The sequence below is a fragment of the Taurulus bubalis genome (assembly GCF_910589615.1).
Source record: "Taurulus bubalis genome assembly, chromosome: 1".
Taxonomy (NCBI): Eukaryota; Metazoa; Chordata; class Actinopteri; order Perciformes; family Cottidae; genus Taurulus; species Taurulus bubalis.
The window spans coordinates 25109093-25136150 of NC_136589.1; the positions used below are offsets into that span (position 1 = coordinate 25109093).

At 44.5% G+C, this 27058-nt stretch overlaps 4 protein-coding genes across 4 annotated transcripts; 2 read left to right on the top strand and 2 right to left on the bottom strand.

Moving 5' to 3' along the window:
- Positions 1-661: 661 nt before the first annotated feature.
- psmb5 (proteasome 20S subunit beta 5) lies at positions 662-7792 on the bottom strand (the record flags this gene model as incomplete). Its single annotated transcript, XM_079223208.1, has 3 exons — positions 662-1076; positions 5020-5326; positions 7568-7792. The coding sequence occupies 3 exons, from the start codon at positions 7790-7792 to the stop codon at positions 793-795; spliced, it is 816 nt and encodes a 271-aa protein (XP_079079334.1). The 3' UTR covers positions 662-792.
- A 315-nt stretch (positions 7793-8107) lies between these two features.
- Positions 8108-9130, bottom strand: psmb11a (proteasome 20S subunit beta 11a; the record flags this gene model as incomplete). The annotated part of the gene is made up of 1 exon (XM_079229609.1): positions 8108-9130. One exon carries the CDS (start codon positions 9128-9130, stop codon positions 8108-8110), a length of 1023 nt encoding a protein of 340 aa, XP_079085735.1.
- Positions 9131-9998: 868 nt separating this feature from the next.
- prmt5 (protein arginine methyltransferase 5) lies at positions 9999-16281 on the top strand (the record flags this gene model as incomplete). Its single annotated transcript, XM_079214972.1, has 16 exons — positions 9999-10096; positions 10431-10549; positions 11063-11148; positions 11315-11449; positions 11554-11666; positions 11775-11824; positions 11944-12107; positions 12206-12367; positions 13568-13645; positions 13863-13921; positions 14382-14504; positions 14986-15161; positions 15408-15611; positions 15727-15837; positions 15918-15982; positions 16072-16281. 16 exons carry the CDS (start codon positions 9999-10001, stop codon positions 16222-16224), a joined length of 1896 nt encoding a protein of 631 aa, XP_079071098.1. The 3' UTR covers positions 16225-16281.
- A 2112-nt stretch (positions 16282-18393) lies between these two features.
- Positions 18394-25138, top strand: slc7a8b (solute carrier family 7 member 8b; the record flags this gene model as incomplete). Its single annotated transcript, XM_079229721.1, has 11 exons — positions 18394-18568; positions 19660-19864; positions 20261-20412; positions 21536-21661; positions 22243-22396; positions 23003-23126; positions 23316-23419; positions 23877-23973; positions 24090-24239; positions 24450-24627; positions 25026-25138. The coding sequence occupies 11 exons, from the start codon at positions 18394-18396 to the stop codon at positions 25136-25138; spliced, it is 1578 nt and encodes a 525-aa protein (XP_079085847.1).
- Between the last annotated feature and the right edge of the window lie 1920 nt (positions 25139-27058).

The window sequence follows — 27058 nt, forward strand, 5'->3', positions numbered from 1 at the left end:
TGAAACTAGTTTTTAAACCATGATTTGAAAGTGCACTGGCTTCAGATGTCTACCCCGTCCCCTTCATTAGTGTTTATTCCCAGCCATGAAACCCGCTGGAGGGGCGCGCACCGCCAGCGCAGGTCATTACATTGTAAAGCACTGCGGTGGTGGGGTGGGGGCACAGCACTGCGCATTGAGAGGCTGAGTGTCTCGGGGAGGAATTAAAGAATAAATTCCCCGCTTCCAATTAAAAGACGTGTTCCTGCGACGTGAGCGGAGGCAGGGAGCATTATCAATGAGGGGGAAGAAAACACACTCTTACAACTCAGGAGGCACAATTACCGAGGCTGGTGGTGTGCAATTAAATTGTGCTATTTAGACAATGCCGCTCCCGATAATAAAACACGGAACATATAGAGGATCCCAACAGCTGTGTGGGTTGGGGGGGGACCGATGACTAAAATGTAAACATAAACAGCGGCAAACAGGACTACATCAAAGGGGAAAACAGGGCGATAGGAGTACGTGGAACATTCTGACGATTACTATTCACCATCTTGAAACCTGAGACGGGGGGCTCAAATCTTACTCCGTGCGAGGTTGCGTAGCGCTCGCTGGCATTGTTGGAAATGTACAATGTGAAGCTTTAAGCTACAGCGACAAGTAAAGCAAGTGAAAATCAACGTGGCAGATAAGTCCTTTTTATTTTATTATTCATGTGTCAAACCCTACTGACATTTCAGAACACAATAAACATTAGTATAAACTCCTAACTCTCCCACTTCCTGATTCCCTCTGTGACTTCCGGGCCTACGCCTGACTCTTGTATTGCTGGTGCAGCATGAGCACGTCTTCCTGGGAGACCCTGGTCCATCCGTCGCTGTGGACGTGGTACAGGTTGACCTGCCCCCCGCTGTAGGCGTCGCGGTACGTGGCCTGGTAGATGGCGCGGCGGCCAAGCTCGCAGGCATCCTCCACCGTCAGGTCCTGCCGCAGGCCGCTGTCAATCACCCCATAGGCGTACATGGAGCCCGAGCCCACGGCGAACAGGTCGCCGCACACCCGGTTGCCCTCGGAGTCGACGTAGTACAGCCCTGGGGACGCAGGACAAAAAAGGTAGGTCAGGGAAGAGGTTGGGGGAAGCAAAGGAGAGCCAGGAAGTAACGTTCAAGGGAGTAGTGTCGTCCGTTTCTCCTGACTTTGTCAGGAAAGCTGAGACGGCGTACATCTAACACCGCAGATCTTGCACAAAACGCACGCTTGTAAAGAGCACACACACACCATGTCCTCAAGAGAGAGAGAGAGAGAGAGAGTATGAACAGCTGCAACCTCTCCAAGTGAAGTAAGGCCGGCAGATATGAACAGCTGCATCCCCATCAAGTGAAAACGAAGCCGACCACGGGAACCTGCTGACAAGGCACGGGCCACATCCCGGCCCCTGGGGGCTCTGCTACGGGTCTTATTGATCCTCTGCAAACACGCCAAAAATTAACTATCGACCCGCAACCCGAGTCACACAGGTAACTGCACCTCGCACTTCATGAGGAAGGACAGGAGGGAGGGAACAGCGTGCTCACATCTTGTGGACATCAGACACACGTTCATATCCTTCACACACACAAATGTCAGACATCTATCTGTAACCTAGTCTAGACCTAATAGGTACACTCTTGAATGACACGTGTGACACGTGCTCTCATCCCCCGCAGGACCTGACAAACATGTGACCCAACGAGCGCCACCAGACCCGCAACGCCCCGACGGACCTGTGAGGGACAGTTTGTTCCGCGCTTTGTGGACATTCTGTTCCGCAACCATGACACACTCGCTGGGGCCCGATCCCAGAGTGACGTGGAACGGGTGACTAGCCAGCACCAGCCTGTGAGCTCGCCCACGACCAGTCCCTGCAGATGGTAAAAAGACAGCCTGCGAAAGAAAAAGGCATGTTTTTCACAGCGCTTTCACAAAACTGGAAAAAAAGAGAACCTGTGAAAATGATACTCGCAGCGAGGAAACGCATATGAAATTGCCTGATATCCACCACCATCGCTCATCTCCCACATTAAAAAAACACTCCAAAATGCTCTCGGATTGCACATGCTCGCTTGACGAGTTCCTCGGCTAAACTAGTGACAGTCTATTAGGGATAGAGAGCCACTTGCTTTTCTGTGGGGGGGAAAAAGGAAAGCTTACCATTGCTTTCAACTGGCAAATTGCAGCTTCCTCAACCTGTCGTTAGCTTACCATGATAATCATCCTGTGCCTGTCTATGCATGGGGGTAATTTGCCATTCAGAGACCCGTCTGTTCCTCTTGAAAAACTGTAAGGGACTCGTTAAAAACATAATAGGCAGGGAGAAGAGGGTTGTAAAGGCGGCCTCTCACGTTGAGTGGCGCGGTTGACGGAGGTGGATGAGGACTCTTTAGGAGGTCCAAGTATAGATGCAGAGCGGCACCAGAAAACACTTCCCACATCCATTTCCTTTCTAAAACACACCTGGGTCTTTGTAGAGCCCGGCGCGCTATCGCTTAATGGTCTCTGCGCCACTCAAACACTGACGTAGAAAAGCATGCATGCCGAGATGAGTGCCCAGAAACAAAAAAAGAAACTGAAAATCCCACTTAAAGCGGAGGGTGCATATGGTGAAGCGCGTATGATGGAGCGCCGCAGCAGCGGCTAACAGAGACTCCTTCTACTCCGTCAATCCACTGACAGGTGCTTAAGGAGGCCTGCAGCTGGCGCTATAGAAGGTTGGCTAGCATCAAATTGTCTCTGAGAGAGAGAGAGAGAGAGAGAGAGAGAGAGAGAGAGAGAGAAAGAGAGAAGTCTGTCGAAAGCAAAGCCTTCGCCGAGTTATCAAGCATTAACTGTACACTGATTACAAGTGTCATAACATTTGCTGTTATTGCAGAGAGCCGTATATGACAAGCTCCTCGACGCGGTTTTTATTCGATTCATTTTGCATGCAGCTTAAGACACTCCATCGAGGTAATAAGTGCTCTTGACATGATTGTAGCCGGCTAATGAGCTTCCCGCCTAATCGAGATTGATTTCATTTACATGACATTTACCTCTATTCAGTCGTTGGCATTGTGGGGGAGCCGTGGCAAAGCTCCCACACCTATTGAACCTATACAGGGATCATTATGTGCTCAATTGATTGCCCGGGATTTAGCGCGTCATTTGCGTTTGTTGGCATACAGGCGGGCCGACATTGTTCATGCAGGCCCCCTCTGCTCCCCAGACAAAGTCAGCATCGATCGCAGCAGGTGTACGGGCATTACGCATGTGACCCAATTGTCCGGGGCTGGGACCCGACGTCCATCACAGTGCCCCGTTTTCGCCGGCCGGCAGTCCCGGCTTCATTGATTTCCCATTACCGTGTCAGTGCGGCAGCCTCTTTAAGCACACCTTCTGTGATGTACGGCCTCACACTGTGGCACCCGAAAAGCCGCAGCCACTCTGAGCACTAAAGAGGGGCAGCGCATACGAGAGGCCGCAGCACCATCTAGTGGGGAGTTCTGGGAACTACATGGGCTTGCATTTTGAACGAAACACTAACTGGAAGATGGTTCCATGCATAAAAAAAAAGAAGAAAAAAAAAAGAAAAAAGGATTATCCATTTCACGGATGACAAGAAAAACTTGAGAAATTCCTTAAAATTATCAAATGATTAAGTATAGATAGTCTGCTTTATACATCTACAAAGATTAACTGCTTATCCTGCACTGCAAGAAAAGAGCTTAATTTCATTTATTGTACCGAACAGTGTCGTAAGGAGTCAGCTGAGGTGGTTTGGGCATCTAGTCAGGATGCTTCCTGGACGCCTCCCATTAGAGGTTTTCCAGGCACGTCCAACTGGTAAGGGGCCCCCGGGGAAGATCAAGGACACGCTGGAGGGATTATATCTCCCGGCTGGCCTTGGAACGCCTCGGGATCCCCCAGAATGAGCTGGAAAGTGTTGCGGGTGAGAGGGAAGCCTGGGTCGGCCTGCTGAACCTGCTGCCATCGCGACCCGACCCCGGATAAGCGGCTGATAATGGATGGATGTACTGAACAGCTCACCACTCAAGTTTAACCTTAGTTTTGGGAAGTAATGAATGAAATTAATAGTTTATTCAAAAGGCGAAAGCATATGGCCGGTCTTTCATGACTAAAACCCTGAAACTGCATTTAAATGAGTGAATTATTTTCAAGCTGTAAATCTCAATTAATTAGTGGAACTCACAAGCTGCGAGTGGGCAGTTCATGTATGCTTTGATAAGTTCAGTGTGTCACTCAGACCTGAGTTCCACTGAATTTGTGACACTGAAGTTGGCAATACATCTGGTAAAAACACAGAGCAAGATACTTAAAAGACATAGGAATATAAAAACACGAAATGTATTATAAATCCATACTATGTGGTTTTCACAATCCAAATCTTAAATTAATTGAAACGTATTAGAATTTTCTAATTAATTGAATCGTCAGAAAATGTATATGCAACTCTTTTGATAACTTTATAATTGGTTGATCCATTTTTCAAGCAAGCGATTTGCTGCTTTTCTCTTTTATATGAAGTAGACTGTATGTATTTTGTTTTTTGACTGTTGGTTGGACAAAGCAAGACATTTTAAGACGTCACTTTGGGCTGAAGGATATTGTCACGGCCCTTTGAACTGTTTCTCTGAAAGACCAAATGAGTCATAAAATAATGTGCAATCGTTCGTCGCAACCAATACAAATATTTAGTTCCATGGTTAGTTTTAGGTATATTGAATTTCATTACCGAGCAAGATATTTCTGTCAACAGTACAACAAAAACTGAATACATCTTTTTTTTCCTAGGATACTATCTATTTACTTTTGGGAAATGTTGCTATCTGAAACGTATTAGACAAAATGTTTTAAATAAATAATATTCTAAAGAAATAACGTGTTCATACCTCCAGACTAACCCATAATAATCAACTTTGTGGCAGCCGTAGTTCTTTTTCTACAGAGCGGAAATCTTAAACGCCATATGAGCATGTCATAAGCAGCCATTGTGTTTACCTGGGCCTCTCTTGTCCCAGCCACACACCATGGTTCCCATGCTGAGTCCCATGCCCTTGTACTGGTACACCATGTTGGCGAGCAGCTTGGAGGCCGCCGCCACCGAGATGCGCTCCTTGTTGCGAAGCTCGTAGATGCGGCACTGGCGGGCCAGTAGGCGCTCCCAGAAGCTGCAGTCTGCAGCTCCACCAGCCATGGTTCCCAACAGGTAGGGGTTGATCTCAATCACCTTCTTCACCGTCTGCGAGGCGATGTAGGAGCCCGCTGTGGCCCGGGAGTCCACCGCTACAATGACGCCATGCTGGAACTGAGAGGCAACAGCGGGAGGAAAACACATGAATGGAGCAGATAGACAGCGGGACACACACTGATGGATGAGCAATCAGTGTGCAGTTTAATTACCTATTAGCTACCTTCCATTTCTGTCTAGATGAAGCAGAAGTGTGCTGCTGCTCTACCACTGTGCGAGAAGACAGGATATATGGCTTAGCTCTGCCAGAAAGCTGCTGGATAAGAAGGAGGACCTTTGCCCTTCCCTCTAAAATCCTCCATCAGTGAAGTGGCAGTAACAACAGCTGTATAGCACTAAAGTGAAGACAACAGATTTGGCCAGCCAGAGGAAGATGTCTGCTGGGGAGGTTTTCATCTTCCACTCAGGGATTAAGGGATAAAGTTGGGAGTTATTTTATCTTTTCTTTTTATCAACAAATCCCCCAAAGAGACCAAAACCAACTGCAGGGAGTTAGTTCAGTATTTAGAGGGCTCTTTGCGCTTGACAGAGTGAGAGGGAAAAGCTGGCTGCATGCGCTGTAATAACGACATACGTCACCCGAAGTATGGCTCTTTTATGTGTTTTTAATAGGTTTTCCAGACAACAATGGTGTTCCTAGGCACAGAGGCAGAATTTATTTCAGACTGTTATCTTGTTAACTAGCAAGACTTCATTGATGGACTCTGTATTTTCACAGGACTTGTTGATAATTACAAAATAATAGTGTCCTTATTCTTTCTGTGGTACCGTATCTGGACTCACTTTAATCTCTTTTAATTCTTCGTAAGACAAATGAGCAGCGTGCCTTGAACTTTTAACAAAATTAAAAAAGTCCCTCTTTTTTATGATTAATTTAGTGGATCCTACTTTGTTCTTTACTGGTACTAAATACAATGAGCTTATCCACAATAGTGCTTTTTGTTTTGTTTTTATTAATGGTGTATTAAAACTGTATTGTTTTTATGACTCATCAGTTTTAAAGGCTATATTGTTTGACTTGCATTTAAGTTGGATGATTTCATGGGAATATTATGACTAATCAGAAATCATATTCAGATCATCCGATACCAAAACATCTGCCTTAAAGTGAACATTTACAGAAAGCGTATGATCGCACAATTAAATAAACAAATAATGGATGTGGAAAAAATATATTCCTATTTAAATATTTAAATCCACCTTCCTACCCCAGATGTAATAAATAAAGCCTACCAAGGCATTTCATCACTGAAGATATTAAGATGTATTTTCACCCATTAAATCTTCCACATAGTTTATTTAGGTTGAAAGGAAAATTCCAAATCAAAGAACATCTGGCTAACTGTCTTTGAATGTCTCAGTTCTCTCTGAACGCGATTATCCACCGTTGCTGTTATTTTTGGTATTTGTAACATTTTCATCATGCCTACTATTCTCATATGAATAATTTTGGTCATATGCATGAATGTGTTGTAACTCTGTTATGTTGCTCATTCTGGTCACAAGACATCAATTGTACTTCTGTCCATCCGAGGAGCGGGATCCTCCTCTGTTGCTTTCCCGAAGGTTTCGTCCCTTTTTCTCCCTGTTAAAAGGTTTTTCTGGTAGAGTTCTTTCTGAACCGACGTGAGGTCCTGGAACAGAGTAAGTTATGTGTGTGCAGATTTCAGATTGTAAAGCCCTCTGAGGGAAATTTGTAATTTTGGGCTTCCAAAATGAATTGAATGTGTTCAACTTGAATATAATAAGACTGTAATACACTTTGTCACATTTAACCGTTAATACCTAATAGAAAAAGATAGCACCTGTACAACTAGTAGATGATAACATTACGTAAATCACCAGCTGAGTTCATACCTATATTATTGTGCGGAGTGTTAAACATGAACATGAGCCGTGTGTGGATGCTGCCGTCCACAGACCTGTCATCTTCTTTCCCATCCATGTAGGTGGAAATAAAGCCAGAAGATTAAAAGCTATTAACGCTAACTTGTCTGTGTCGTACACAGTAAAATGCCATGAATGAGTCAACAGCACACAGAGACGACTAGCTTAAATCAGCAAACTGCTTTTGACGCCACAGACGTTTAACACAAGTCATGTCAAAGTTACGTGAACATTTGCTACGAGAACGCGCTTCGTAGCTATGCTAAGCATGCTAACGGTGGACATGTAGCGTTATGTAAACTCTCAGGACTGTAGTATGGACTCGAAATACTTTATCAAACACCTGTGTTGACGACCATAATAGTCTGTCAGTCTTAGAATAGCAGCTAGTTACTAGCTTAGTTAACTCACTTTAAAAGCCAAGGTGGTGGTTCCATGCAGGAACTCTATTTTCCTCTCGACGGAATCATCCTCTCCGCCGCTCAGAGGGTTCTTAACGGAAAAACTGAGTCCATCTCCCGGCGTAGCGTCGAAGCCCAGGCCGCTTTGTCCGGGTGCGCAGCTAAAGCCGAGAGGTTCACATTTCTCAAAAGAAAAATTCGCACAATCACTGTTTAACACACTAGCAAGAGCCATCTTTGAAATTGTCTGATGAGCAAGCTACTTCCGCCGGGAGAAGGTGCGAACGTTTATCGGGTCGAGGTTGCAAAAACCCACAGCGCCCCCTGTGTTTTGGGCGGACCTTAAGTGTACTGCAGGAATGAAATGGTAGACAGAAAGCTTTGTGTGGATTGTGCAAAAACCTTGAAAAACAAAAGCAATATGTTAAAGGCTACAACCGTTTGAAACTACTTATAGTAAATATGTATTCTAGCTATGACAATCTCTGAGGAAGGTGGCATACTTCTAAACTTGACCACCGACCATCACCCAAAACACCAATGTTCTGCTTCAACCATCTGATGCGGTCACTCTTCTTCTTTCCTCCGCTATCTTCTCCTTCCTCTCCATGTCTCTGTAATATTCTTCTCTCAGGTTCTCTCTCGTTCTTTGGCTCCACCCTTGGGCTGTGATGTGGAAGAGGTCCACGCTGTTTCCCGAGTAGGCGTCCCTGTGAGTGGCTCTGAACACGGCTTCTCGTGCCAAGGAGACAGCCTCTTCTTTGGTCAGACCCCACCTCAGTCCTCCATCCAGGACTCCGTAAGCATAAGGAGAGCCTGAGCCCACGGAAAAGACGCCCCCCTGCAGTCGGGCGCCATCGCTGCACACATATATTAGCTTTGGTCCACTGTTGGGGGACATAGAATGGGCCGTCGCAAGAACATCTTGGCTACTGACAACAGCCGAGGAGCCATCATCCGTAATCAAGGATGGGTCCTCTGACCTCATCGCACAGTCAGCGTTACCTGCCTCCTTATCCCAGCCACACAGGGTGAGAGCCACGCACAATTCAGTCCCTTTGAAGGGGTGCAGCATGAAAGAGAGGAGCTTGGCAGTGCCGCATATGGAAAGGCAACGTCTGTGCCGCAGGCGGTAGAGTCTGATCTCTCTGGCCAGAATTCGCTCCCACAGCATACAGTCCGCGCCGCTCCCCGAGGAGGTGACCACTAAGTGGGAGTGAATCGGGGTGATCTTGTGAACAGCTGGACAAGCAACAAGCCCCCCAGCACTGGCCCGCGTGTCTGCCGCTGCAATGACCCCGCCTTGGAAGATGAAACCCAAGGTCGTTGTTCCATGAGACAGAGGGAAGGGCCTGCGGACCGCCGCCGAGTGGTTGGCCGGTCGGTGGTGGAAAGGTGCAGAGTTCGGCAAAGTTGGCGTGAAGAACGTCAGTGGGACCCCCCTGTTTGTCCCAGATGTCTTCAGTCTCCTCAATCCAAAATAGCACAAATCAGTCATGTGAAAAGATGAAGCTGCATCTTCGAAATGAGAGTCAGGAGCTTCTCTGAAGCCACAAATGTCTTCCAAAGCCATGATGAAGTGGATACCGAGAGATCTTTTGTTCAGAAATTCAGAGTATTGTTCCTAAAGATTGGCAGGCAAAACTTAATCATGAAACTCAGATTAAACCAAAGTCTGTATTTCGGAAAACTGGTCAAACCAAATCCTTAAACTCATGAATCCCACTGTATAATGGTGACTGCTTCCACCAAGTCTCACTCGCTCCTCTGACATCTAGTCTGAAAGACCAAAGTTTGAACCCTTTTTATAACCCTCCCAAATATGACACCTTGCACAAAAACACACGCCGGCCTGTGTTCAGAAACATTTGAGTTGACATAAGTGATATTTCATCCAATCTGCTGTGAAAATAATATCCAGAGAAGCCCTTTTATGCAAACCCCTGTGTTTTGCAGAGTGGTGGAGTCATCTTTCTAGATGTGTGCAAGTTCATACACCTTTTTTTTCATTTAATTTTTCATCATTTTCACTTTGTTGATACAGCAAAGCAGCAACCACCAACAGCAGGATCTTCTGACAAACTTCCTTTCTGTACTGTAGCTGTCTCTAGGCCCAGAGATCTAAAATTTAGTTCTAGAGGAACTGAAGTATGCCAAGGCCAAATAACAACTCATCTGTAAGATGTTTAAACAAACAAAAAATGACGCGAGAGATTTGAATACAGGAACTGTTGAGTTCAACGTTCACAGGTCGAAGACCTCGCAGTTATCGCGGTAATTTACGATACATGCAACTGCAGTACTTGCGACGCCATTTTGGGTCTACGACATCTCGCAAACCAATGAGCACGGTAGCTGTTACGGATCCAAGATGGCGTCCGTTTCCTCGTAAACCAGTGCTACGAGCCAGTCCCAGTCAATCCATTCAGTCGGCTAAAACCATGGCGTCTGGCAGCACGGGGAGCAGGGTATCCTGCGGGAGAGACTTGAACTGTGTGCCGGAGGTAGCCGACACTTTGGCCGCGGTCGCCAAACTCGGGTGAGGATAACGCTGCACTCCGCGATGTCTCTTTTAGTGTTTTGGGGTAAAAGTGAGCCTACGAGAGCGGCGCGCTAGTTTGCTAGCATGATGCCAGTACGCGAGGCTCGCTAAGCTAGCCGGTGAATTACCAACACGTGCCCAATCACAACGATGCATGATACCTATGTGAAGTGTTTATTTTACTCGTACAGGCTGTTCTGGTTGTATTGTTGTGTGAGCTGGCTGGGGAGTAAGTGCAATACACCGTTATGTGTGTTTGCTCTTCGCCTCTGCGTGACATTATACATTATATCGATGCTAAAATGTGAGGCTCTCTTTCTCTGGTGCGCAGGTTTGACTTCCTGTGCATGCCCCTGTTCCACTCGAGGCTGAGGAGGGAGTTTGAGTTGGAGCCCGCTAAATCCCGATCCGGCGCTCATACCCGATCAGACCTGCTGCTGTGTGGAAGAGGTTAGTCTCTTTCTCCGGTCTTAAATCATGGCGAGGGTTACGAGTGTTTTTATTCTACGCTCTCTGTAAACAAGGGAACTGCTGTTACAGGCCCGTGATGGGTGATTATGATGGTCGAAGCAGGGGCTCAATAACTAATAATAATACAAGAACCACAAAGCTGGAAAATGTAATCATATGAACAAACAATAACAAAGCGGACGAGGTACATTATATAACAGACACTCACAAAAAAAAATTGCATCATAAGAGATCATGGTTGTATTGAGATGCAAATATCAGTGTACTGTTAAATATGTATGGCTTGACTTGTCTGTCATGACATGACTTTACCCATTGGTCTCTCTGTTAGTCTGGAGGTATGAACACCTTATTTCTTTAGAAAAGGCAAAGGCCGTTGTTTGCAAAACATGATGCTAGTAAAAGTCAACCAAATCAAAGGTTTGATAAACTGTTATAATACATTAGTTAATGCCCTCCCCCTCCACCAACTATCCATTGTGCTTTGTCTAGATTGGAATACTCTTATTGTTGGGAAGCTCTCTCAATGGATCGACGCAGATTCAGAGATCGAGATCGAGCGTCGAAACTCGGAGGCTGTAAGTTCCTCAACTTGGAGAATTTCTTTGATGTACTTGTTGACGCTAAAAATAAAAAAAAGTGTTTTGCTCTCCAGATTTGATGGCATGGGTCCTGTCAACCCTCTCTGAATCTGTCTCCTCCCGCCGCCCAATTGTCCTTCTTTCCCCTTTTGTTTCCGTTCAGGCTCTGGCACAGGAGCTAAACTTCTCAGCCTACCTGGGTCTGCCTGTCTTCATGATGCCTTTAAAGGGCCCTCACTGTGCCAATCTCGCCCGTCTGCTGCTGAACCACATCCACACTGGACACCACACCTCGAATGTAAGACGGAGCCCGAAACAAACGCAACGTGCACACGTAGATTGCTTTTTTAAAAAAGAATATGGCAGAGAATTCTCAACCGCTAACTGTTGTCGTCCAATCAGTTCTGGGTACGTGTCCCGCTGATGGCGTCGGAGGACATGCGGGAAGATCTGATCGAGAACGAACCGAGCACCAGCGCCGATGACACAAGTGTTGATGAGAAGACTTGGGGCTGGTTAGTCCACTTCCTGAGCAGTCAAGTGCAGTCTGCATGCTAAAACAGCTGCCATTGATTTCCTTTAAAACCGTGACTCATTTTGTTTACTTCCCTCTCTCCCTTTAGGTGGCACTCATTTAGAACCCTTTGTGATTACAACAAGAGGGTCTGTCTCGGTGAGAGAGAGAGAGCACACTGTGAAGCACCAGCTTGGGGCAAATTCAGTGCATTAAGAATAAATACTTATGGTTGTGTCTGGTCCTGAAGATGTGCTTTTCTTTTTGTATTCCTGAAGCTATTGAAGTTGGAGCAGACATGCCGTCAGATGCGGTGATTGATAAGTGGCTCGGGGAGCCTATCAAAGCAGCCATACTTCCCACCAGCATCTTCCTAACTAATAAGAAGGGCTTCCCTGTTCTGTCCAAAGCCCATCAGCGAATCATCTTCAGTCTTTTCAAGGTACGATTCCATAGCTTCAACTGAAATAAAATAAAAAAAAGGAAACGGCCAAATGCGGAAGTGTTGTTTTGAATGAAAACAATCTGTCCTTTTCTCAGTTGGAGGCTCAGTTCATCTTCACAGGTGCCAATCGCCACACTGAGAAGAACTTCCAGTCCTACCTGCAGTACTTGGAATACCTCAACCAGAACCGTCCTGCGCCCAATTCTTACGAGCTCTTCGCCAAGGGCTACGAGGACTACCTACAGTCTCCCCTCCAGGTAAAGAAGTGCTTATCGGATTTTCACAAATCCAGAGAAGAAATGTTACTTTAACCCAGTGGTTCTCAAACTTTTTCTGTCACGCCCCACTTTGAAGGAAGACAAATGTCCGGGCCCCACCGCCCTAAAAATTGCTAAATTGTACATGTCCACTCACTTTGTTAGAACAATGCAAATTAAGTTATATCTGTTCAAACAATAACTAATATTTGGCAAAACCTATTGTGGCTGCAAATTACCTGTTTTGCACTGAATATATTTTTGGGTAAAATGTGGCGAGAATAATTTCCCCACTGTGGGATTAATAGTAGGGTTGGGTACCGAGAACCGGTGCCATATTGGCAGCGGTTCCAACACGTCCGGTACCTACCGGACCGAAAAGCAACGCAGATTGCGGTGCTTCCTTCCGGTGCCTGAGCCGATTTAAATCTTATTTTTTTTACACTACTCTGTAAAGTTGCACGGTATATAGATACTAAAAAGGTAGCGCGGTGCCCGCACGCTAAAAACGATTATTAAAATAGCGCGGATCAGAGCACACTCGCTGCTCTGCTCTCTGTCTGCCTGCATGCAGAGCGGGGCTCGGGGGGGCGGGGCTTCCAGAGCTCACACACACAGTGCTCGCACACAGAGATCGCTGGAGACACGAGCACGAGCTTTTGAACGCCCGTCCTCGGCTTTCTGGAACAAATCTCTCCAGTTGATATGAATGATGACGTGTAGTCCAGTAAAGCAGCAGTTTTAGGATCCAACAGTGTCTGAGTTCTGTTGCACACGGTCCCATCAGGCCACCTGCTTGTGTCTGTTCTTTTTTTAAATATATATTTTTATAGTTTGAAGCTGTAGTTTGAAGTGTGTTTTGTATGTACTTATTTATTTATATCTATAGTATACTTTAAACAGTCAATAATATTGTTCAATTTGAAGAAAAAAAATTGCCTTGGCAATAAAAAAGTATCGGTTTAGGCACCGGTATCGTTTTAAAAGTATCGGTTTAGCACCGGTATCGAAAAAAAACAAAACAATACCCATCCCTAATTAATAGAGGATCAAAAAATCTTTTTATTTAAGAATCTGCATCTCTCCCCCGCGCTCCATCTGTAGTACCTCCGCGCCCCACCAGAGGATCGCGCCCCTCCACTGCTTTAACCTTTTATAAGCTATGAAGACTAAAGGTGTGTTTTTATTCTTCTCCGTCAGCCCCTCATGGACAATCTGGAGTCTCAGACATACGAAGTGTTTGAGAAGGATCCTATTAAATATTCACAGTACCAACAGGTAAGACCATCAAACCCTTAAGTCAGCCATTCAGATCAGACCTGTCCTTCTCGGTATGTTTTGTGAATTTTAACACAGCATTCACGGAGGGCATGTACAGCTTTACGGGTGTATTTCAATTTGAGAGCTCTGCAGTCGACGTGTGCGTCTGTAACTGTAGGGAGAGGTTGTACGGACAGGACCGATTGATCGACCTGCTTTGTCCTTGTGTCTACAGGCTGTATATAAATGTCTACTTGACAGAGTTCCTGAGGAGCAGAAGGACACGAACATCCAGTGAGTATCTGTACCCAAATTCAAATGTTCCAACCAACAACACTTAAAACAATAATTTGTATTTGTTTGACCGGCACAGCCTGTTGGCGATACCAGATTTAGCTATCGGCTAATTTACACCTGTAGTGCCTGGGCAGTAAACAAGAGAATAATGTTGCAGTTAAGAAAGTTAACACCGCAGCATAAAACGTACAAGAAAGTACAAGACAGTGTGCACTCACTATACAAAAACAACATCAGGGCAGCACCGCAACAAGATTTTCACAGTATTGAGACACATCAAGTGTTTGCTTTCATGCGGGTCAGCGTCATGATGGGTTTGATTTATTTATTGCCATGATTTTGTCTAAAATTTGAAGCCCGCAAGGCTGCAGCACTCTCTCATATGATTTGGTGCTGAGCTCCAAAGGTTTGTTGCTCTAGTGGAGAAGGCTGAAATGATGATGTCTCATCGTCGCAGGGTGTTGATGGTGTTGGGAGCCGGTCGGGGTCCCCTGGTCAATGCGTCCCTGCGTGCTGCCAGACAGGCCAACAGGAAGCTGAAGGTGTACGCGGTGGAGAAAAATCCCAACGCTGTAATCACGTGAGTGGAATACTCGTGTCTGTGCAGTTTTAACTTTTCATTATCCGAACATAAGGATGAGTCCTGTCCCCTCCAACTATAAAGCAGAAGTGGAAATGACATCTGCTAAAGTGTATTTCACCGCAACTTGAATATGTGAGCTGATTTTGTGATTTAAGGGCCCAAACGTTGTCTTGCTTTACTTTTCACCCTTTTCTCCGAATTTGGAATGTGGGTATTGGCAATGGTAGAAGTAATCAAAATATTAAGTAAAACCGCATCGTAAAAGTCCTGCACAGAATAAAAAGAGGCATTATCATTCCGGGACCATTTGTGTTTGGCTAAAAACTGAGAAGAAAAGGCTGAGCATTCAGCCAGTTCTGAGGCATGTTTTCATACGGCGCTCACCAGGTGCATGTCAATTCCTGGAGCCTAAAAATGTTAATTGCTGGTGTTATGGTTACCTCACACAAACAATCGACCAACTTCTATACTGGTTCAGGCTGGAGAATTGGCGCTTTGAGGAGTGGGGGGATCAGGTGTCGGTGGTGTCGTGTGACATGCGTGACTGGGCGGCACCAGAGAAGGCCGACATCATCGTCAGCGAGCTGCTGGGATCGTTTGGTGACAACGAACTTTCCCCCGAGTGTTTGGATGGAGCACAGCACTTCCTCAAAGGTACTTGAGTTTTGTGGCTATTGTGAACGCTCATTGTCGTCGTCCCCTCCCCCCACCACCACCACCCTTTTTTATTTTTTTTTATTTATAAAAGTAGCAACTACAAATGCAGATGCAAAGTCATTGAATGCAGGTCGTCTGCCACATCAACCGTGAGGAAAGCATTTGTCCTCCTCAATTACCCTTTACGCTCCCCTGCATCTCAAAGCACTTTCTCTTTTCCTTGTCTGGCCACGTCTTCCTCAGATGACGGAGTGAGCATCCCCTGTTCCTACACGTCCTTCCTGGCTCCACTGTCCTCCTCCAAGCTCTACAACGAGGTACGGGGGTGCCGGGAGCGCGACAAGGACCCGGAGTGTCACTTTGAGACTCCCTACGTGGTTCGCCTCCATAACTTCCACCAGTTGGCTGAGCCCAAAGCGTGCTTCACCTTCAGACATCCCACAAAAGGTAGACTCAAACGCACACAACTCGGATGGCATGCCCCGCGGGGGAAAAAAATCCACTTTGCGCCGATGAGTGGTGAATATGTTGTTGACAACTCTTTCGCTGCTGCGTCTTTCAGATATGAACAACAACCGGTATCAGTGCCTCAGATTCTCAGTGGATTGTAACACTGTGCTGCATGGTTTCGCCGGCTACTTTGAGACCACGCTGTACAAAGATGTCACACTCAGTAAGTCATCTTTATTAAAAAGGAAGTTGTGTTGTGCAAAGATTAGATCTAAATGTTGATGTTTATATTGTGTGTTTCAGGTATTAAACCGGCCACGCATTCAGCTGGAATGTTCTCCTGGTTCCCCATCTTCTTCCCCCTCAAAGTGAGTCACAAAGACAAAAACCTTCTCAATATTAACAGCGCACATCTGTTGCATTCGCATATCAATCCCTGAATTGTCCTTCCCGACAGCAACCCATCTCCATATCCCGGGACGAGGACGTCACAGTGCGCTTCTGGCGCTGCAACAACGGGAAGAAGGTATGGTATGAATGGGCCGTGACCGAGCCCTCCTGCTCCGCCATCCACAATCCAGCAGGACGCTCCTACACCATCGGCCTGTGATGATGACGACACGTCAGCAAACCCATCCACACATACTTACACATGTTTCTGTACGACTTGGTGGCCGTCTAAGTGTCCCGGCTCTTTCTTTTTTTTTTTATATATATATCTATATAGATATATATCTATATCGTTAAAACCTGGACTGCAAAACCCATAAAGTGCAGTCCTGGTTTTAAAGAGACCAGTGTTGGGCACTTATGAGTTGGCAAATAACAGTTGATTGAATGAACCATATTTTTGAAAGTCTGTTAAAGCAGGCATGGACCATCACCTGTACACAAATTGTATTATTGCTGTGAGATTGGCTCATTCAGATTAGGCCAAACACCTCGTCACTGGTTTATTGTAAATCCTCCCCTTACTGTTCTGAACAGGTGTTGCCGACACACTCAATCCAACCGAACCTTTGCCTTATCAAACACAAATTCCATACGATACTTGCGTACTGATGAAATACCCTTCCCCTCAACACAAGAGGGTAAGAGGAAGGTTATGCCATTCAGGTCACATACCATATTCTTTTTGGGCTGATTCTGATGACTTTTTGTTGTTTTTTTGTTTGTGTGTTTGAACAATGTCAATAAAAACAACACTGTTATGTACTCCCTTGGCGCTGAACTTTGTGTTTGGTACCATCTGCGCGCTGCAAATTATTGGGATCATAATGTTACTCATTGTAAATGTCTGAATCATTTTAGAATACCAGAAGCAGTGTTGTCTGTCTTTAATATGAGATGACAGACTAAGCAGGGAGGATGTTTGTTGTCCAGTAGATGTCTCCCTTGGATGATAATGTTGGCCCACAAGAATCAATATTGTCATGGCCAAATGGCAGGTGTACAGTTTAATAATGTGTTTGTCTTTAGTGTAAAAGCCTTGTCCCTGATTTGCAGAGGTTCATGCATATACAGACCTGTCAAAGCTTAGTCATCAGCTCTTAACTTCAGTTATGCAGTGAGCAAGTGTTTTGCTGCATCGATGCAACTGTCAAAGTTCAATTTAACTCTCTTGAGTACAAAAGCTGCTAAATATGCTCTTCAATCCCAGCTGACTGATCCAGCTCAATATGATGTAATCTGCAGTCACGCACGCACACACACAACTAAGGTCAAAGGGGGATGGAAGTGTTAATAATAAATAATACATTCATAAAATAGAAGAAATGCAGACGGTAGACTTATCCATATAAGATCATACACTGTTAAACTAATGTTTACAGGCAAGTATCCACCAAATGTTGGTGACTGGTGCTTGTCTTATTAAATGATAATTTCAGCGATTAAGGGCAATGCCAATCATACTTATTGTGTTAGCCGAGATATTCCTTGACCATTTAAAATGAGCAGTAAATGGATATATATGTAACACAAGTCCTATATCAAAATTTAGTTGGGCCTTTTTTTTACAAAGAAGATAAAAATACAAATGAATTAAAAGTTCTGTTCAGGCAACATTAAAAAAATAAGTAAGTGTAACCAGGCTGTCAGGATAAACTAAGTGTGTGTCTTCAGGAGCACTGGGTCCTTCTTAGAAAGGGCGGGGCGTGAGACGTTTTGACAATTTGGGCTGCGCTGATTGGTTGAAAATATCTAACTTTTCTAATTTATCGAGGCTGTCAGCTAGAGGTCCAAGGCCCGAGCATGAAGCCCGTCACCTAACAGGCAGCTTTCAGGGGGGTTCAAGTCAAGCTGCTGAACAAGGTGGGTCCTCACTTTAGTAGCTGTTGCTTCAGGTTAAACACCGCAAAACAAAGAGCAAGAGGTTAAGTGATGACGGTTAATTGCTAATTCCAACCGTCGGGTTGGTTACATGGGAAACAAACGTTGCATGTCCGGTCACTGTTACTGTTGCGAGGCGTGTTGAACCCTCGAATTTTTAACTTAACTTTTAACACCTCAACATTGACCAGTTTGTAACGTTACGCGTCTCATTGTACACATACTTGCAAACGTGTGTTCGTGGTCTCTGGTAAACCCTCCAGACTGAGTGGCCGCCCCGGTTCTTCTCTTAATTATTCACGCGAGGACGCGGCTTCTAATTTGAGCACGAGCCTCCTGCAGCCAACTGAAGATGACACTAATACCATCAGCGTAGTCTTATTTAAGACAAATTCTGCCCTCACACTTAATTGATATTGGCAGACTGAGAGGGAGCCTCGACTTGAGGATGAGCAGCAGCAGCAGCAGCAGCGGTGTCGGCAGCAGCAGCGGCAGCCTCGGCAGGGCCGGTCCCCCAGAGCCCCCAGACCCCCAGGCCGGTGCGGGGGCGGATGCAGAAGGACCCTCCGGGGTGGCGTTGAAGAAACAGATCGGCCTACTCAGCGCCTGTGCCATTATAATCGGTAAGAACCTCCATGGTGTGTTTCCCTCCGCTGGTGAACTGTTGGTCAGTGAAAATGAAGCGTGTTATACCCCCAGGCAGTGAAGCTCCCACCAGGTTTTCAGAGTTCAAAGCGACATAAATATTTGTTCTAACTGAATTGACTGACTGTGTTGGCAATCATCGGTACCTCATACTGTGATGCTTTGTCGTCATTTTTGGGACTTATATAATGGGCTTAGGCTGAGACAAGTTATTGTACTACATGGGGAGGAAAATCAAATTGAGTTTCACTTGGGCTTCATTACAGCCTGTTTTGTGTAAAAGCACCCCTTTGGACAGCAAGGCCGAGCACCTCCTTGTGGCACTGGCACCACAGTCAGGTGCCAGAACTCACCTGACTAGTCGTGGCCCTCCTGTGACAACTACTAGCCCTTCTCTGAGTAGTGGCAATAGTCTGACCTCTGACTACTGGTGGCAAGTCTCTGACTAGTCGTGGCACCGACCGACACCTGACTACATATAAGGAGAGGACAAGTGGAGATATTATTCAACATAGTTTTAAATTGTATTAAAAAGGATGCTTTATTTTCATTATTTAAGCTGATTGTTGTAAATTACTATAAAAGTAATTATTTGGAAAGAGTATTTTGTTTCAAAACCAGCAAAATTATATATAAATGAATGATTAGCAAAAAAGTACAATGGGTTGCTCAAAGGATGTAAACGGAGAACGGGGCCTCAGTTGACTCAAGCATAATTATGATTTACGGCAGTAACAACAATGGTGTTCTCAGGAGATGTGGCTCCACCCACTCAGCTTAGCAGCTCTTTTTTTTTTTTTTTTTTTTTTTTCAATAATTGCACATTTACAATTTCATAAAGTGTCAATAAAAGACGGCAACAATACATTTAAACTAACATGCCAGGTGTGCCGAACGAGTGACGTTCGCTTGCTGCTGTCCTGACACCGGAGTGACTCCTGCCACAGACTTGCCACTATCAGCAGAATTCTTTATTTTTAAATAAATGATATTAATATCATCCAAGCAACTGCTTCTGATTAATTTCTCCTCTGTCTGTTGCTTTTTTCTTCTTTTTGAACTCCCTCAGGTAACATCATTGGATCAGGGATCTTTGTGAGTCCTAAGGGGGTCCTGGAGAATGCTGGCTCAGTGGGCCTGGCCATCATTGTGTGGGTTTCCACCGGAGTTGTCACAGTCATCGGTGCGCTCTGCTATGCAGAGTTAGGGGTGACCATCCCCAAGTCGGGGGGAGACTACTCGTATGTCAACGACATCTTTGGAGGACTGGCTGGGTGAGAACAAATGCTGTTTGTGCGAAGTGCCCATGTTAAGCATTTAAGGGGATCTATTGGCAGAAATGAAAGCTGATATTGGTACTCGTCTCAAGGATTGCTATAACTTTGGTTCCTGCATTTTTAAAAAGTTTTGCTCCAAAATGCGTAAAATTTGTTTTCAGAAATTACATAGCAAGATAAGCCCCATCCCTCCAAAACCATGTTGACCATATAATGAAAGCCTCTCCTCATGTATTAACTTGTGTTCCCAGACTGTCACTGACCCAGTTCCACTCATTTATCTTTACTTTAACAATGTTGCATTTCTATATTACACTAACCAATATTCTTCATTTGGGTGTGTGACAAGTCTGCTGCCATATCTCCCAACCTCTTGCTGCTGTTGTCCCTCAGGTTTCTGCGTCTGTGGATCGCAGTGTTGGTCATCACTCCCACGAACCAGGCCGTGATTGCGCTCACCTTCTCGAACTACGTCCTGCAGCCCCTCTTCTCCTCCTGCCTCCCACCAGAAAGCAGCACGCGCCTGCTGGCTGCTGCCTGCCTGCGTGAGTCATGAAATTAAACCCAAGATTAAATGGCTGTCGCTTGAGGCCCACTTTGAGGAATTAATTTTGGGCATGAATCTATTTTAAAAGACTTTTTAAACCCTTTTTGTTATAGGAACTTTGTTATGTGTATGAGGGAGGAAAATAACTAAATTGAGAGATTTTAAATAATCTTTGCTTGAGCATGATTATCCCCTCTGTACAAGTTGATCAAATTGTGTTGCAAACTGGACATTGATGATCCGCAACAAAAGACGTAGCATTAATAATGCATGAGTTGTATTCTGGGCAGTGTAGGAGTTTGAGACTTACTGAGGACTTAAAGTCAGGATATCTCTTTCTATTCTGCATTGATGGCAACGTTCATTTATCATTGAGCCCTCGGCAATAGTCCAGACTAAACTATAAACGACTACGCAGTATTAAGATGACCACATTTAGCACGAGTTGGCATGCTAACGCTCTAAACTAAGATGTGTTGGGCACGGTTGTGCTTTGAGCTACATGCTAACTACGGCCTCACAGAGCTGCTAGCATGGCCGAAGACTTGTGAGTGAAGTATTGTACGACTCTAACTGCATGGAAGAGAGATGCTTAAATGCTGGAGTCTACCTTAATGTGTACTCCACCAGCTTAATCAGGCATACCCTGGGAAATGCATGTTATACTAAACACTGTTCTGAAGATAGGTCATACAAATACTTTTCTGCAGAAGTTTTATTTTTCTACCGAGCCCAGCTTTTATTTGTATAGTTACGCTTATGCCAAGCATTGTTTGGACTGGTTTCACATAAATTCCACTCGGATTATAAATACTGGCTTTGTTACCAGCTTGTGAGACGAAACGTCTTGAATCGGACAAATTCATTCAATTGGAAAACCTCTCGCGGTGAAACCTAATTTCCACATGATGGGCATGTGATGATGGGCATGTGATGTTCACATGAGAACACAAGTTTAAGTATTTAAATACTTCAACTGAAGTAAATAAGTTAAATACTGAGACAATGTAGAGGCAACATTTTCTAGAAGGTACCATATTTGCATTGTTCGTATAATAGGCCAAACACATTCCTCCCACGCCCACAGACGTCGTTCTAACTTTTCTCTTGCTGTCCTGTAGTGTTCTTGACATGGGTGAACTGCTCCAGTGTGCGCTGGGCCATGTATGTCCAAGATATCTTCACAACCGGCAAGCTTTTGGCCTTGGGTCTCATCATAATCCTGGGTGTCGTCGAAATAGGCAAAGGTAGCGTGTCTCTTTCACTCAGACCGTTTCTTTCTGTCCATGTCGCTCTCTAGTGGTTCCATATCAGCAACGCTTTAGCCACAATATAGTGCCCTTGTGATTCAATGTGAAAGAGGGATTCCAGGCCATAGCCCTTCACCCCACTCATTAATCTACAAAACATACACGCGCTCAGTCATGTGACCTAGCCCCCTCATATCCCACTTTGTGTGACATAGAAGCCTGAGCTTCAGGAGGTGACTATCTTTCGCCTTCTATGAGAAAAGAATATTCAGTGGGCTGAATGCTTGCACTGTCTAAAAATGGGGCTTGATCGTCACCACCAATAAGATGCATACAGAGTATCTATATTTTCATCTAACACAAGTTTGTAAACACATCAGACCTCTGCATCCGTGATCAAAAGGCAGTAATGAACTGTGTATAACATGTAAGGATCATAACGGAAACTGTTGAAATCTCTGTTAAGGCATCACGTGTTGTGTCTGGCGGCCTCTGCTGCTCATGTTGTGGTAGTGAAGAACAGACTCGCATCAAGATGGACTTCTGGGGAAGTCTGACATTTGCCTTGTGGCTCTCAGGTCACTATTACTGGTTGCAGCCAGTTAAAGCCTTTGAGACCTTCAGAGACTACGACGTTGGGCATTTGGCTTTGTCCTTCCTACAAGGCTCCTTTGCTTACGGAGGCTGGAACAATCTCAACTACGTCACAGAGGAGCTGGTTGACCCGAGCAGGTGACTGCACAATCATCGAAGTGTAAAAATAACCATAGTTCATTAAAGGAGATTTGAGATTAATAAAACAAATGGTTTTATGAAGACATAATTCAAAATAAATGAGAATTTGTCAATGAAAGAACCAAATGTTATACAATACTTTGCGCAACACACAGAGAAGGCCACAATGTACACGGTTCAAGCAGCTTCGTCCCTCAAATAAGCATTCAGCTTGACTTGAACATTTGTTTGAGGGGATGATTGTATTGCAAAACGATGGCACCTGTTACGCAGCAGAGATTTCCACTCTTTGCATCTTTAAAGATTTAGACAACTCTGGAAACTCTGAAATAAAAATGATTTGCATGTCTGGTTTTGTACATAATAAATAACCCATTGTGGCCACTTTATTAGGTACACCTGTATTATACGACGCAATTCTCATGGTTCTAAATTCTGCAGTAACTCACGCATATGAGAAGTCCATCCATTTTATAATGGCTTTTTTAGATTTATAAATCCAAATGTTTCACTGTAATTAAAGGTTACTTGCGTTTCAGTGGGAGCATCAAACTTCAGTCACAGAAAATGGTTATACTGTGAACCTCGTCTTCATCCTCTTAGGAATCTGCCTTATGCGATCTTCATCTCCATCCCCGTGGTCACCTTTGTTTACGTGTCCGCCAACCTGGCCTACATCACAGCCATGAGCCCCAAGGAGCTGCTGGCCTCCAATGCTGTGGCAGTGGTGAGAAAACGCAGCCACATTAAATCAAATCTGAATCTATACGCGTGTATCTGACTGTGTACACACTTTGAAATGGGTTCCACATTGTAGGATAAACGATTGGCCTGGTGTACTTCCCTTTTTGATTAGTCGCTGTTCAGGTGTGTACTACTTGTTCTCTCAACCCCCCGCCCCTAATATTTCTCCCAGACATTTGGAGAGAAATTGCTCGGAGTAATGTCATGGATCATGCCCATCTCTGTGGCACTCTCCACCTTCGGGGGGGTCAATGGCTCCCTCTTCACATCGTCTCGGTCAGTTTGTCTTTCCCCCAACTGTCCCTTTCTTCTTATTGCAGTTTCTATGGTTTTGTTTTGACACTTGTTCCCACGCTGATAATTAAGCCTGTACATGGAGAGAGCTGGACAGGGAAGGGGGGAAATGAGAACTTTATCAGGAATAAAAAGCATGGGCAGGGTGAAATCTAGTTTTTGGGCACAGATTAACTTTTAGATTGTGAGGAGTGGGCCTGACTAGAAAATCCTCCTCCTCCTCTCGGCGCATATTTAACTGGCTCAATAATGCCTCCCAAAGTACTGCGCCCACTGTTGTCCTGTTCTGGTCCCCCACCCCCCCACTGCACGTTTGACTTGAGCAGTCTGTCGCTTCACCGCCGCTCCCATAATCACCTGAGCTTCTCTGCTCGCGCAAGGAGAGCACCAGCTGGCTCTTCTCTCAGGACTCTAACGACTCTCTGGTTCTGTTGCTCAGGCTGTTTTTTTCCGGCGCGAGGGAAGGCCATCTCCCACGTCTGCTGGCCATGATTCACGTCAAAAACTGCACTCCCATGCCAGCCTTATTGTTCACTGTGAGTCCTGAGTGCCCCCCCACAACACACAGAATCTACTTTTTTTTTGTCCGAGTCATGTGTATTTATCTCGTGCAGAAATGTTAACTTCCCCCTCCCCCTTTCACCACATTCAGTTGAGCTCCACCCTTCTGATGTTGTGCACCAGTGACATTTACACCCTCATAAACTATGTGGGTTTCATCAACTACTTGTTCTATGGCGTCACTATCGCCGGGCAGATTGTGCTGCGCATCAGAGAGCCTGACCTGTATCGACCAATCAAGGTAAAGACCTGGGCGGAACGACTACAAACTTCTATCTAATTCTGATTAATTGATAACATTGATCCAATTTCACAAATCCTTTAATAAAACACTGACTGATCTAGAAAGGTATCTATGTGGCAAATATGTATTTATACTTGTTTAATGATGAGACAATGTGTGATTGTTATCTTGCCTCCTCTACAATACTACCTGCTCTTCCTCCACCAGGTGAACCTGATGTGGCCAATGATCTACCTGCTGTTCTGGGCCTTCCTCTTGGTCTTCTCACTCTACTCTGAGCCGGTCACCTGCGGTACTAGTCTGGCCATCATGATGACTGGTGTCCCAGTATATTTCCTGGGAGTCTACTGGGAAAACAAGCCACAGTGTTTTGATATTGCCATTGGTAAGGACAACGTCCTGGTGTCTTAGATAAAAGAAAATGTTTTATTTATGTTATGGAACTCTGAGATGGCGGCAAATGAGTCTGCCTAACTCAAAATGAATTGCAGTGGGGTTCTTCATTAAATGGAGCAGTTGACAGGATACAGAGATGTTCCTTTTTGCTGCATTAGACAGCAGTTAAGGGTTAACCTGCTTCACTTGGATCTTTGCATTTAGAATTACCAAATTACAACTAAAATTTTTTTTTTTTTTTTTTTTAAGATTCAAATGAAATATCCTATTGGTGTAAAACTAGAAAATGTATTTCAAAGTTAACCCACTGTGATATAATACATAAAAGGCCATGTGTATTTGAATTTAAGTACCGTTAACTCTTACATTCCCTACCCCTGCATCCAGGTAAAATTACTCATCTGTGCCAAAAGCTCTGCATGGTTGTCTATCCAGTCATGGAGGAAAGCAGGAGGTCTCAAAACCAAGATGCTGTTGACAATGATAACGACGACGGCTGATAAAGCATTGCGTAAACAAAACGCTGGCAATGTCTCAAACCTTTGGGATAAAAAAAAGCACTTGGACCCTCAGAAAAATGCTCTTACATATTCACTTGATGTAGGACAACACTGGACTATCTTGCTCTGCTGTGACCGGCCTCAATGCTCACCACCATATCAGTATCTGGTCTGGGAACAGATGTTGGCGATGAAATGTCACTGAGTTTGAACTTATGAAACATTGCAACTGACATTATGACACGCATGTCTGTTTTTTGTTTTCATGTTGGAATTAAACTTGGTCCTGTCTTTGAGACTCAGAGGAGGAACCTTTTATGATGCAAGTTGTATGTATTGTTTAAGCTCTGTTTATCTTCTCCCTGATTCCAGTAACACTAAAATTAAACTCGCCACATGTTTTTATTTTTCTCATTCGGCTCAAGCCACGTATTAATTCAAACTGTTCCCCTTTGAATACATAGAGGCAGTGTTGGCTTTAGAGAGCAAATGTTCTCTAGTCTCTATCACTATGGAGCTTTGAGAGCTGGCTGATTTTTATTTTATTTTTTCTCCTCCTCGATGTTTGCTGAATATGCAGTACTGTAGCTTTTCCTAAAAGTAGAAAAAATGCTATATTCTTAGTTTATTAATAGACATACAGCCCATGGTAGAAAATAAAATCTTCCAGAAAGTTTCCAACATGCATATGACCTTATAGCTACACTTAAAAATATATATCTTTTTTTTTTTTTTTGTTCCACCAGACTTGTGTTTGGTGTGTCTGTTTAGGTGATACTGGGATGGCTGGTACCTCTTACGTCTACATGGCGCTCCATGCAGTCTGGGTGGTATTGGTACAGTGCTGCCTGCTGCACCGCATTAATGTTTTATCCACCTGTTGGAACACCTGACGTAGAAGGGGCGGAGTCCACGCACAATGAGCGATCAAATTGCGGAAGTCATGGGCGGCTGTGACAAACAAGGAAGCAGCCTGACTCAGGATTTCACATTGCCCTCAATACGAGCGGAAAGTAGATTACTTTGTTTTCAAAATAAAAGCCAGAAACTACTGACTACCAAATAATGCTGCATGGATTAGATGTTTTGGCTGGTTCAAACCAGAATTTCTAGTTCATGCAGCCTAGGTCATATATGTATTGGCTTATGTGTACACACTTACAAATGCCTTCAATGGTAGTTGGGTGATATTGTCCAGAACCACTACAAACAAATATAATCTTCAAATGCAGGGTAAAGACACTGACGCGCTGTAAACCGAGGGCTCTCCGGGGCATTTGCACATTTTGCCAGTTGGGTAATCCAGCTTTTGCTCTATTTAGTGATTTGTTGTCACAGATTATTTTTTTGTGTCACTTATGGGTCAGCAGTGCAGTTCAAAAGCTACTGCTAAAGGAATATCTTTTACCTCCTTTTCAAGAATTTTAAGGAATCTTTTCATAAAAAAGGCCACTTCCACTTTAAAGGGAATCATAGAGGTTTGTGTATTTTAAATATATTTATTATATTCTGTAATGTTCACAGCAGGATGCAACTTGACCTGGTCATGACAACTGCCAAATACATTTATCCAAGGTAGTCGTCAATGATTATATTTGCTGGAAAAGTTTTCTCAACTGGTTGGCCTAATCCTTCTGTTCATCTGCAGATGGAGGCCATGCGATGTGGTTGAAAGGTCTGAAAAAACTAGCCAATAGAACTAGTTTTAAAATATATATTATTTCTGTACTGTAATAAGCCCTCTTGCCTGTAGAACTGACTTGTCACAGCAGACAAAGTGAAGGTCATGTTATTTGTCACAGCTGTGCTGTGCATACTATGACAGGTCAAAATCTCTGCTGTAAAAGAAAAAGACAAGCATTTAGACCACTGTGTAGGCAAATTGAATGTTGATTGAATTGATGTATTGAATTGATGTAT